Source organism: Borostomias antarcticus (genome assembly GCF_949987555.1).
Source record: "Borostomias antarcticus genome assembly, chromosome: 1".
Classification (NCBI taxonomy): Eukaryota; Metazoa; Chordata; class Actinopteri; order Stomiiformes; family Stomiidae; genus Borostomias; species Borostomias antarcticus.
The window spans coordinates 49,713,632-49,726,747 of NC_140234.1; the positions used below are offsets into that span (position 1 = coordinate 49,713,632).

At 49.0% G+C, this 13,116-nt stretch overlaps 1 protein-coding gene across 2 annotated transcripts in view; it reads left to right on the top strand.

Moving 5' to 3' along the window:
• The window catches only part of fat3a (FAT atypical cadherin 3a), a gene marked incomplete at both ends in the record, with an annotated part of 122,841 nt that overhangs the window by 32,084 nt on the left and 77,641 nt on the right, over positions 1-13,116 (top strand). For both annotated transcript variants that reach the window (XM_084441493.1, XM_084441494.1), the window contains one exon: positions 10,224-10,544. In XM_084441493.1, the coding sequence (XP_084297619.1) occupies positions 10,224-10,544 (321 nt within the window). The remainder of the gene's footprint in view (positions 1-10,223; positions 10,545-13,116) is intronic.

Consider the following 13,116-nt stretch of genomic DNA (forward strand, 5'->3'; position numbering starts at 1 on the left):
TACAGGCCTGTTTCCTTCCTTCTCTCTCCGTTGCCCTGCTGTGCTATGCGTGGTTTTAGCACCTTGTCTGTAATTCTTAATGTTAGCGAACACGTCTGCATAACTGTTCTTCGTCTTGTGATTCTTTTCGATCATGAGGCCAAAATCTCCAAGGCCCCACCAAATGAACTGCTGAACCATCAAATTCCCCACCCGCACTCCGCGACACGCGGCGGTATTATTATTAGAAACGCGCGGCGTGACTCTCGGTTCCTTTCCTTCAGTGGCGAGACGGGAATTGCGGCAATAGCTGTCATCTGTGTCCCCTCGCGTCAGATCAACTGTTAGTTGACAGAGCGGGGCCCCGAATGGATTACAGCCACAGTCCAGTGGTTCCGTAGCGGCTTCCTCACTCAGGCATGCCCAGCTAGCCCCCATCCATATCTACTCCCTCCATCTACCCCCCCATCCATATCTACTCCCTCCATCTACCCCCCCATCCATATCTACTTCCTCCATCTACCCCCCCATCCATATCTACTCCCTCCATCTACCCCCCCATCCATATCTACTCCCTCCATCTACCCCCCCATCCATATCTACTTCCTCCATCTACCCCCCCATCCATATCTACTTCCTCCATCTACCCCCCCATCCATATCTACTCCCTCCATCTACCCCCCCATCCATATCTACTCCCTCCATCTACCCCCCCATCCATATCTACTCCCTCCATCTACCCCCCCATCCATATCTACTCCCTCCATCTACCCCCCCATCCATATCTACTCCCTCCATCTACCCCCCCATCCATATCTACTCCCTCCATCTACCCCCCCATCCATATCTACTCCCTCCATCTACCCCCCCATCCATATCTAATCCCTCCATCTACCCCCCATCCATATCTACTCCCTCCATCTACCCCCCCATCCATATCTACTTCCTCCATCTACCCCCCCATCCATATCTACTCCCTCTATCTACCCCCCCATCCATATCTACTCCCTCCATCCATATCTACTCCCTCCATCTACCCCCCCATCCATATCTACTCCCTCCATCTACCCCCCCATCCATATCTACTCCCTCCATCTACCCCCCATCCATATCTACTCCCTCCATCTACCCCCCCATCCATATCTACTCCCTCCATCTACCCCCCCATCCATATCTACTCCCTCCATCTACCCCCCCATCCATATCTACTTCCTCCATCTACCCCCCCATCCATATCTACTTCCTCCATCTACCCCCCCATCCATATCTACTCCCTCCATCTACCCCCCCATCCATATCTACTCCCTCCATCTACCCCCCCATCCATATCTACTCCCTCCATCTACCCCCCCATCCATATCTACTGCCTCCATCTACCCCCCCATCCATATCTACTCCCTCCATCTACCCCCCCATCCATATCTACTGCCTCCATCTACCCCCCCATCCATATCTACTCCCTCCATCTACCCCCCCATCCATATCTACTCCCTCCATCTACCCCCCCATCCATATCTACTCCCTCCATCTACCCACCCATCCATATCTACTCCCTCCATCTCTCTCATCGGCTGTAAACGAGGAAGGGAGGGATAAGTGAGATTTAAAGGAGGAAGGGGGCGGGTAGGAGACAGTGAGGTCACCCTCAGAGAGAATGGCATCGTGAACAAGGGCGTGTGCGCACGTATGCATCGACATATGAATCCAGTACAGCGGCCCAGGGAGGTCTCACACTTGTTTAGAGTGTTCCAAGGTTAGAGTGGTGTGTGTGTGTGTGGGGGTGGGGGTGGGGGTGGGGGTGGGTGGGTGGTCGGGCGGGGGTGGGGGGCTCAGAAAAATCCCACTTTCCTTTGGATTTGCTTCTCTCCAGGAGAGGCAAGAGGAGGACAGGATGGAGGATAACGGAGGATGGTAGTTATGAATAGTGCACTCTTACTCTTCACCAGTGACCTTGTGAATTTCCCCAATGAATCGCTGACGCAGTAGTGCTGACGCTGGTGACAATGTGACAGTGACGGGAATGACCCTGCTCTCCTGGTCAGGGCAGCCCCGACCGTGCTCAAAACACAGCACAACCGTCAGCAACCTCCTGGGATTACCCCCCCCCCCCCCCCCCCTTCACGTTTGTAGCACACTCACTTTTATCTCTCCTTCTTTCCCTCCCTCCTTTTCTCTACCCCCTCCTTCTCTCTCTCTCTCTCTCTCTCTCTCTCTCTCTTTATAACTCTTCTGGCTTCCGTCTCTCCTTATCTGTGCCTTAGGAGTGAATGAATGCTGGAGATGAGAAGATTATGAGCTGATGTCACGTCTCGGAAAGCAAAGAGGCTGTAACATTAGTCACCCTTTCTCTCTCTCTCTCTCTCTCTCTCTCTCTCTCTCTCTCTCTCTCTCTCTCTCTCTCTCTCTCCTCCTCTCATTTAGCAGACTGATGGAAATATCCACACTCTGCCTGATCCTCAGATCTCTTCTCATGATAACCGTTTCTCCAGTCATGTGATTCTCCACATAATTTGATTAACCACTTAAGCGTTGTTAAATCAGTTTAGTGATAAGTAATGCCACATCATACTCAGCGTGTGTGCGTGCGTGCGTGCGTGCGTGCACGTGTGCACACCTTTGGATCTTCCAAAGCTGAGTTTGTGCAGGGTCAATATACAGTGCGTATTATCACACAGTGGCAGTACTGGTTTGGGTAGTAATTGGATCGATTCACAGCCAAGCCCTGTCTCAGCAGCACCCGGTGAGAAAATACTGTTTGAGACAGCACTTCCTCATTTAGCTTAGCTTCATGCCTCACGCGTATGCTAGAACGGTTCCTGCATTGCTGGCATGACAAAAAAAAGTCCTCGCTAGCCTTGCTCTGGAAAAACTCTCTGTTTATTCACTTTTTCAGTTTGTTTTTGGCTGTAACATCAGAGGACGTCCAGACTTGTTTGTGTCAGCTTTATCTAGGTTATAATACAAAATGGCTTCCTCTGATCTGAACGGATAATGGAGCAACCCGGTAGAGCCCTTAACATCCTTTTGAAAGTAGACGTGGAAGCGGAATTATTGCATTATTGATGCTCAGTCTTTAGCCCCTTTTCATCTGCTGGCATGGTGTCCTCATTAATCTTGCCTCAACTGCTTTAACACACATGCTAACTCCATCTAGATTAGCCTTAGCGCACATGCTACACAGTTCTCGTTAACCTCAGAGCCACCCTGCCTCAGCGCTAACATCCCTGCCGGTCAGGTCTCAGGTGTTAATACTAATCCTCCCTCCTCATAGCCAGAGGAGTGGCCCGGACTCCCTAATAATCCTTTGAGAGGCTGGCTTAATAAGAAACTGAAAGTATTGTGGCGACTCGTTGCTAATATCCTCCCCAGAACTCAGCACCGGCACCCTAACACGGCAACCCCTCCCACCTCTCCCACTCCGTGTTAAGCCTTCTTATCATTCGCTGAAAGCCTGTGATGGGTAAAAAAAAAGAATAAAATAAATCTTATTTACTGATATATAGCTGGGCCTAGATTACGTGCATGCACTCCTAGCGTTACCATAGCACCACCGCTTAAATGTATCCGGTCACGAACATTTGCTGAATCACTGAAGTCTGAAATTCACTGCAACGGCCTTTTCTTTTCTGTCTCTTATCTATTTTATTTTTGGGGTCCGTTGTTTCTACCCTCGTTATCTTTCTCTCTACCTCCTCCTCTCCTCTCTGAATGATGAATGAGACTCAGGGGATGAAAAAGCTGACTGTGGCATAGAGAGAAGGGTTTAATCTGTCTCTCTTTTCCCTGCCTAACAGGGAGAAAAACAGCCTGTTGGCACCTGAACACTGTCATTTTTCACTGAACACTCCTCATGGCCCTCTCATTGCCCCAACGCTACAGACACAGGTTTACATTGCCGGGCAGCATCACTCCCTCTCACCGCCTTATTTGTCTCTTTCTGGCAAGTGCGCGCACACACACACACAAACACACACACACACACACCGAATCACACTTGAATACACACTCTCATGCCCCGCACACGCATGCACACAAACACACACACACACACACACACACATACACACACACACACACGCTCTCTCTCCTTATCCTTATCTTATCATGCTGCACCTCATTCCAAGTCTCCGGTAGAGAGCCTCTCCTCTAGCATGTTAGGCCTGTTTCCTCTCTGTCTTTGATGTGCAGAAAAAAATGCTCTGCCCCAAGGTAGGCAGGCAGGCAGTCACACACACACACACACACACACACACACACACACACACACACACACACACACACACACAATGTCCTCTGGTCCCTGTCTTCCACCAAGCCCTAGTGGGTATGATTGCATTGTGGAACATTGTGGAACCTGTAGTTGTGTGTGCAGAAGGAGATGGTATTAATGGCCACGAGTGACTCTTTGTCTTAGTCTTTAGATAGAAACAGGGGCAGGGTGGCCATCGGGAGCATCGGGAGTTCTCCCGGTGGACTGGAATGCTAACTGGCCCGGCCTGCAGTCTAGAAGATTGATTGTAATCGGAAAGCCGCTCATTTCACGTTTACAAAACGATTGCCGGTTGGTGAAACTGAAAGTGTTCCATCTCACCGCGTCGGCGCGGCGCAAGGGGGGGCAGATCCGGCTTAAAAAGTGACCTGACTAGGGCCACTAGGACATTTCCCAGCCTGAATTATTTCCCCAGTCCGGCCCTGGATAGAAATGCATGTTTAGTTTTAGTCACATTTAAGTAATTTTATCCTTCTTATTGAGCTATCTATTTCACTTGTGTGTTATTTCATTAGTTTGTTCGTTAGCCCCTTACTTACTTCCTCTCTGTCTTTGATGTGCAGAATTATCTTGAGGAGGGAAAAAAATGCCCTGCCCCAACACACACACACACACACACTGTCCTTACTTGTCCCTTACTTACTAAAAACCAAGTAACGCCTCGCTTTCCTTCTCCAGCCTTAATTTCCTGTATTTTCAGTCACCGTCTCACCGGATTGTTACAGGTAGCCGACTTGATTGACTGCTTCGGTTCTTTCCACTACCTCTTCCTGTCTGACCTTCCCCCACTCCCTCCCTGCGACCTTTCACCCCCGCTGTGCTCCACAGTGGGGGGTGCGTTTAGATATACACCCGCCCGCCCGTGCCTTGTGGGTAATCAGTGTGCCAGCGTGTGGTGGCATCTCTATACCCTCTGCTAGGAGAGAGGGGTAGCAATGGGGGGTAATGGAGGGAGGAGCCACCCTGGGACCCTCACCACACGACCAGATGATGCTACCTGAGGGTGACAACAGTGCACACCTGGGCCCAGTCTGATGAGGCTTGTTGAGGGGAGGGGAGGGGAGGGGGGTGCGGCATGGACAAGTCCTCTTTTCATCCCTGCTAGTTGTAGTGTGTAGTGAAGTTGTGCTTTGTGCTTAGTGATGCCCTCTAGGCCTACTACTACGGTGGAATGGGCTTTTTGACGCTTATTTTCCTCAGTTATTTGTCTCTTTCTCTCTCTCTCTTTCTCTCTCTCTCCCTCTCTCTCTTTGTCTCTGGTATTTTGGGGTCGTGCCAGTGCATATCTCAGCGTCTCCCTGCTTTATCCCAGGCAGCGGAAAAGATTTGTTCAATAAATCTACTTAGCCAATTGGGCCGATAAGCCCCATAGTTTTGCAATTTGCAGTTAGCCTTCTAACAATGGCACTGCCCAAGAGCTCTTAACTCCGCCTAGTGTCCCTGCACCCCCCCTCTCTCTCCTCTTCTCTCTCTCTCTCTCTCTCTACCTTTCTTTCTTTCCTCCATTCTCCTCAATTCTCCTCTTGCGCCTCTCTCTATTCTGCATTGATCAGCGTTTTTGTTGATGAGAGGAATGTAGAGTTGAGGTAGAAATTCTCAGTGATATCCCAGTTTCCTCTGAGGCCTGGCTAACTGAGGACATCATCTACTGGTGCTAACAGTAACAACATGGAGCCAGTGTTCCCTTCCAATACCTGATGGCTTTCTTTTTGGACTGCCATGAAGTGTAACCTGAGCTAAAACGTGTGTGTGTGCGTGCGTGCGTGCGCGCGCGCGTGTATGCACTTCAAATATGCCTTTTGTTGTCTTCACAAAATACGGCTGTACTTAAAACAGACTTCAAAAGTAAACGGCACTCAAAGATGCTGGCGTAGAAAAAAAGCCTCTACTCGGTGGAATAAGTGGAACACACTAATCCCAACCTTAATTAATTCCCAATTAAAAGAGGAGACTTCTCTGCATCGTCTAAAGCCCCCGGCCCTAGTGAGGAACTTGCTACCACAGACATGACAGACAGGCGGTCTTGGCGGAGGGTAGTTGAGTCTGGCGCAGACAGATGGAATTAAAATAGGATTTAGGAGGGGGTAGGGATTTGTAGTTTTTAAATACTTGTGAATGGTAAGGATTCATAGTTTTTGAATGACTGTGAGTGGCGTGGTAATCTCTAGGCATATGCCTGTATATTATATACCTCAGTGTGTGAACTCTGAATTTTTGGTCCAAGTTTTTTGTCAAGTGTCAGATCACCCGCGCACAGCAATATCTTAGTGTGACTGACTGATGAAGGTGGATGAGTGGGTGTCTCATTATCTCTCTCTCTCTCTCTCTCTATGACCCCCCCCCTCTCTCTCTCTCTCTCTCTCTCTCTCTCTCTCTCTCTATGACCCCCCCTCTCTCTCTCTTTCTCTCTATGACCCCCCCCCTCTCTCTCTCTCTTTCTCTCTATGACCCCCCCCCCTCTCTCTCTCTATGACCCCCCTCCCCTCTCTCTCTCTCTCTCTCTCTCTCTATGACCCCCCCCTCTCTCTCTCTTTCTCTGTATGACCCTCTCTCTCTCTCTCTCTCACTTGAGTGTTTTCTTTTGCTCTCTCACTCTTTGTCTGTTCTCTGAGTGAACATTCAGTGATGTTAATGCTTAATTGCAGGCTGTAGGCTAACTGAAAGTAAAGCGGAGGATCAGCTAGTGTTCCTCCGTGTTCAGTCGCAGTGCTCAGTCTAAGCTAGCTGTCCTGTGGAAACGGAGGGGGAGAGAGAGAGGGAGAGGGGGGGAGAGAGAGATGGGAGGGTGAGTAAGAGGACCAACAGAATGCAGAATTTAATTACAACTGGCCTAACTAATTACAACGAACCTAACCTTAACCTTGCCATGCTCAGCGGTCCCATGGGACAGACTGAATAGCATGGCACAGTGTGTGTGTGTACGTGTGTGTACAGTGTGTGTGTGTGTGTGCATGCATGTGTGTACAGTGTGTATGTGTGTGTAAATGAACCCTGCAGCAGCTGGTTAATGGTTGTGCAGGGAGATAAAGGTGGAGTTAATGATTTAAATGCTCCCTCATTTTCTCTCATCTACACTATATGGGTCCCTGTGGACAACAGACCCTGTAAGGAAAAATATCATGATAAGCTGCATGTGTGTGCATGTGTGTGTTTGTGTGTGCGTGCATGTGCATGCGCCTGTTTGTGTTGTGTGTAGTGTGTGTGTGTGTGTGTGTGTGTCTGTGTGGATGTGTAGATGCTGACAGAGGGAGACCCACTGCAGCTCCATCTCCTATCTAGGACAGACTGGGGAGTACCGCACCACAGCAGTCAGAGACCGAAAAAAACAAGCTCTCCTTTCTCTCTGTCTCTGCTGCATTATCTGTGTGTGTGCGTGTGTGCGTGTGTGCGTGCGTGCGTGCGTGCGCGGTAAGTAAGATGGAGGGTACATTATTTCCATATCTACTCCCACACAGCCCTGTCTGCTGCAGCATGAATAATAGTGTCTCTCAGACAATGTTTTGAGGTGTGTGCGTGTGTGTGCGTGTGTGTGTCTGTGTGTGTGTGTGAACTGTGATCAGGATGTACTGAAGGACATCTAAGCAGTCCTGGGGATGTGTGTGTGTGTGTGTGTGTGTGTGTGTGTGTGTGTGTGTGTGTGTGTGTGTGTGTGTGTGTGTGTGTGTGCACGTGTCCGCCTGTACACATGTGAACATGTATCCAGTGCGTTTTGTGTGGGTCTGTATAATGGAGAGTGTGTGAGGTGAGATTCATTGAGATCAGGGGGATTATGGGCTTAGATGAGATTTCATGCGAGGGCATACAAAGCCAAATGTGATGAAATGGGATTTGGTTTTAGTGAGGTGTTTCATACTGTACCTGTATTTCACAGTTCTGGATCAGACTCATATCTGCTTTACAGTAGATTCTCCAGGGGAACTGTGGTCGTCTTTGTGGCCAGAACACAAGGAAGGAGCGCTTCCTGTCCTTTTGTCCTTCAGCTTTCTTGTTTAGTTTCTTTAATTATCCTCCCTTTGTCTCATCCTCCCTCCCTCTCTCTCCCTCTTACTGTGCACTGTTGCATTATCTCACTGCCCTCTCTCTCTCTCTCGCTCTGCCCTCTCTCACTGTCTCTCTCTCTCACCAGTATATTGCTCTCTCCCTTTCTTTCTTTCTTTCTTTCTTTCTTTCTTTCTTTCTTTCTTTCTTTCCTTCCTTCCTTCCTTCCTTCCTTCCTTCCTTCCTTCCTTCCTTCCTTCCTTCCTTCCTTCCTTCCTTCCTTCCTTCCTTCCTTCCTTCCTTCCTTCCTTCCTTCCTTCCTTTCTTTCTTTCTTTCTTTCTTTCTTTCTTTCTTTCCTTCTTTCCTTCTTTCCTTTCTTTCCTTTCTCTCTCTCTCTCTCTCTCTCTCTCTCTCTCTCTCTCTCTCTCTCTCTCTCTCTCTCTCTCTCTCTCTCTCTCTCTCTCTCTGTCAATCCCTTTACCCCACTCTCCTTACACCTATCTCCCTTGCCTGAGTGCTCTCCAGGAGTGGGCCCATTAAATCCAGTGCATTTCCGGTTCTGAAAACATCCACTTACCTCGTTTACTCCTCATCGCCACAGGACGCTCTGAGCATGGTGTGTTAGACGCGGCCCATGCTGATCGCTCCCATCGTGTTTGGGTGTGTCTTACATCTCCAAAGTGCTTCCGCAAAGCTAGCTTGGCTACAGTACACTTAGTGTAAATATCTCATGAGTTGCTTTGGACCATAATGTGTGGGGGTGGGGTTTTTGATGCTAATATGCTAAAGCTGTGCCTGGAGAGCCATTTATTTGAATGGGAGTGCTAGCACTCATGCTAATCACTCTATATTACGTCAGAGCTGAGGAGGCCTGGGAAGGGATATTCGCTTATTGAAGGGAAATATAGGCCACTTTACTTAGACTGATCAAATTCCAAATCAATGCCTAAGATTGTGTTGGTTAATGAACAGACAGCGATGGCACAAAAGTAGAAAAACACACTCTCTCTCTCTCTCTCTCTCTCTCTCACACACACACACACACACACACACACACACACACACACACACACACACTCACACATGCATACACACACACACGGACACACAGACACACACACATACACACACAAACTCAAGTTCAGACTGACAGACATTATGCACACACAAATCATACACAAATATGCACGGTCAGTAGAGAGAGTGTTTCTAGGAGAGCAAAGATCATGTCGGTTTGGACTAGAGTTTCCACTAAGTAAAGCACTCTACCCTGGAGGTCTGAATGGATCATGTGTTTAATGCATCCAGAGTCTGTCCATGATACGGACCCACACTTTTACTGAGCCGCTCTGGACGTGTGAACATTGACCAGACACCAGCTAGACTTTCTGTCCAGGCTTTTTACAAGTCACCCTGGAACCTCTACGCTGGGGAGACAGCACTTAGACAGACTTGACAATGTTGGCCCAACGTTCATTTTCCAGTTGACTTATGTAGGGAGTGAAGCAGAGTGCTTTTCTCCTACACAAACAGGGAGTGGTGTGCTGAACGGCCTGCGTTGTGATGTCCTGGTGTCATTAGTTCAGATAGGGATGTCAGACCGGGCTAATCACTGAGCTAAACACTTCAGGTCAGGTAATTAATGAAACATTTAAGTATGGCACGCGTCATTGTATGGTTACGAATGCGTAATACGTTAGTTATGATGTTAAATAATAATAACAATATTGGATTATCATCATTGTTTTTGGAGTGTTTCTGGGCCGAGTTAAATCACGGGCCAAATTAGTCCCGCTAACACGAGGGGTAGGCAAGGTAGCTTTCACACACATTGAGGAGATTTCTCCATCTCTTCAGATGCCTTTGTTCACCGAACCGCATTGGATCCACGTCCTCACCGTGTCGTTACACAACGACCCCATCCCACGCACGCACTCACCCCTCTTCTCCCCCCCCCTCCCTCTCCCTCTCCCTCTCCCCCTCCCCTTCCCGCAGGGGTCATCTATACCACCGATGCACTCGACCGCGAGACCAAGGACTCCTACTGGCTGACGGTCTACGCCACCGACCACGGCGTGGTGCCGCAGTTCGCCGCCATCGAGGTCTACATCCAGGTGGAGGACGTCAACGACAACGCGCCACTGACCTCCGACCCCGTCTACCACCCAAGGGTGATGGAGAACTCGCCCAAGGACGTGTCGGTCATCCAGATCCAGGCGCAGGACCCGGACGCCACCACGGGGGGCGGGGACAGGCTGAGCTACCGCATCGCCAGCGGCAACCCCCAGAACTTCTTCACCATCAACTCGCGCACCGGTGAGTCGGCGGGGACAGAGGGGCGGGCGTGTGTGTGTGTGTGTGTGCGTGCGTGCGCATGTGTGTGTGTATGTGTGTTTGTGTGTGTGTGCGTCTGGCATGTGTGTGTGTGTCTGTATGTATGTGTGTTTGTGTGTATGTGTGTGTGTGTGTGTGTGTGTGTGTGTTGCCATGTGTCTCAGCCATGGCCTGGAGGCGAATGGGCAAACCACGGGCTGACCGAGATGAAAAGTGTTGACAGGTAGGGCCAGACGTCACGGTCAGAGGGCAGATATTCCACGTTTACTAGGGAGTGAAGTGGAGCACGGGGCAGAAAGCTACTGTTTTAAAGGGTAAGATCGGCTTCCATAAGCAGCTAGTTTTTTTTAGGCTTTACCAGTTTGTTGATGCTCTAGGCTAGGATTAGTGTGGTGGTAGTGGTGGATTTGAATGAGGTGTGTGTGTGCGTGCGTGCGTGCGTGTGTGTGTGTGTGTGCGCGCGCGTGCGTGCGTGTGTCTGTGTGTGGCTGTCTGTGTCTGGGTGTCTCATCTGGTTAAATAGGGCTCCGTTGATGTTGGCTGTTACTGCCCGACTTGCCCTTGGCTGGGGACTGGTGTATCCTTGAAGTGTGTTTGTATGTGTGTGTGTGCGTGTGTGTGCGTGTATGTGTGTGTGTTCTCTCTCCCATCTGTGAGAGCGAATAGTGGTGTGTGTGTGTGTGTGTGTGTGTGCGCGCGCAAGTGTGTGTGTTCTCTCTCCCATCTGTGAGAGGGAATAGTGGTGTGTGCGTGTGTGCGCGCGTGTGTGTGTGTGTGTTTGTGCGTGTGTGTGTTCTCTTTCCCATCTGTGAGAGGGAATAGTGGTGTGTGTGCGTGCGTGTGTGCGTGAGTGTGTGTGTGTGTGTGTGTGTGCACGTGTGTGTGTTCTCTCTCCCATCTGTGATAGGAAATAGTGGTGTGTGTGTGTGTGTGTGTTCTCTTTCCCATCTGTGAGAGGGAATAGTGGTGTGTGCATTTGATGCGGTGTGTGTGTGTGTGTGTGTGTGTGTGTGTGTGTGTGTGTGTGTGTGCGCGCGCGCGCGCGCGTGTTCTCTTTCCCATCTGTGAGAGGGAATAGTGGTGTGCTCTGGGCTATACTGCTCTTTGTTAATGACTGTTTTAATCCATGAAAGTGAATTGCGCATGTGCTTACCATGTATTTAACATTGTGCTGTAGAATTTCCTCGTTCCTCTTCTAAAATTGGATCACGCCGCCTCACATCACAGGCGAGGGGTGTGTGTGTGCGTGCATGTGTGCGTGTGTGTTGGCACGCATATCTGTGTGTGTGTGCGCCTGTGTGATAGAGAGGGTTCACACACTTGTGTCATGCACAGTAATTAGGCTTTTCTCCTATTCTGGTCTTATCTCCTAGAGTAACACTGGCGGCACACTCACACACACACACACACACACACACACACACACACACACACACACACACACACACACAGCTACTGTAGGAGGATGTGAACCCGGCTAAATTGCTCTTCATTTAAGCCTTGCCTGCTCTGAATGCAGGGAAATGGTAAGTCACAGGCCAAATTTGTGTGTGTGTGTGTGTGTGTGTGTGTGTGTGTGTGTGTGTGTGTGTGTGTGTGTGTGTGTGTGTGTGTGTGTGTGTGTGTGTGTGTGTGTGTGTATATCGGTCTCTGTGCAGCAGGGCTGTACATTAACTTTTTAAGCACATAGCACTGGTGCTACAGGGGTTGATAGTTCTGTAGCACAGAGCCAGAAAGTTGTAGCACAGGTATAAAATGTCCATTATCACCTCTACTGAACACAAGTTATGCAGTTCATCACTTAAAACCACCTGGAAAGGGATGTTACTGTACGTATACAATATGAAATGATAACAAATGTTTTCAGACAAGCATCTTTAATGTAGGTTTTCCCAGCTTTTGATTTTGCGGTGTCTTCATGATTTGGGTTATCTTCTTTTTCATTAATTTCAACATCTTTTTCCTTTTGTCCGTTTGTTTGGGGTTTTCTCTATGATCTGAACAAGGAACCAGTGTTTCCTGTGGAAATTGATCTCTTGGTGTGGTGATGCCAAGCTGAAGACAGGGCCTTGCCAATGTCATACATTGCCTCCTCTTTCCTGAAACAGCATAAATCACCCTCCTGAATTTCGAGATGTCTGTTGAGTTGTTTCAGCGCCTCATTGAGTAACATTTTCAGTTTTGATGACAGCTATTTTGAGTGCCAGAAGCATAGTTTGACATTTTTGGAAAAACATAACAACAGTGGTCACAGTGCCCAGTGCAAACATTCTCAGGAATGTTTTCTTTAATAAATGTAGGATATTTATTCATTTTCCAGCACCCCCTGTGGAAGATTGTTCCCTCCCTGCTCCTCCTCCATGATGGCAATAATGGATCTGTTATTCCTCCCAACACTCTCATGAACTCCACCTACTTTGATGGGAACTTTGAGCGATTCTGGCAAACACACCTTCTATTGCCTTAGCCTTTGAGCATAGCGCCAGTGTTTTTGCGTGACCATGTGTGGCCTGTGGTTTCTGACCAGGTGCTTGTGTCCATGTGTGTGCGTTTG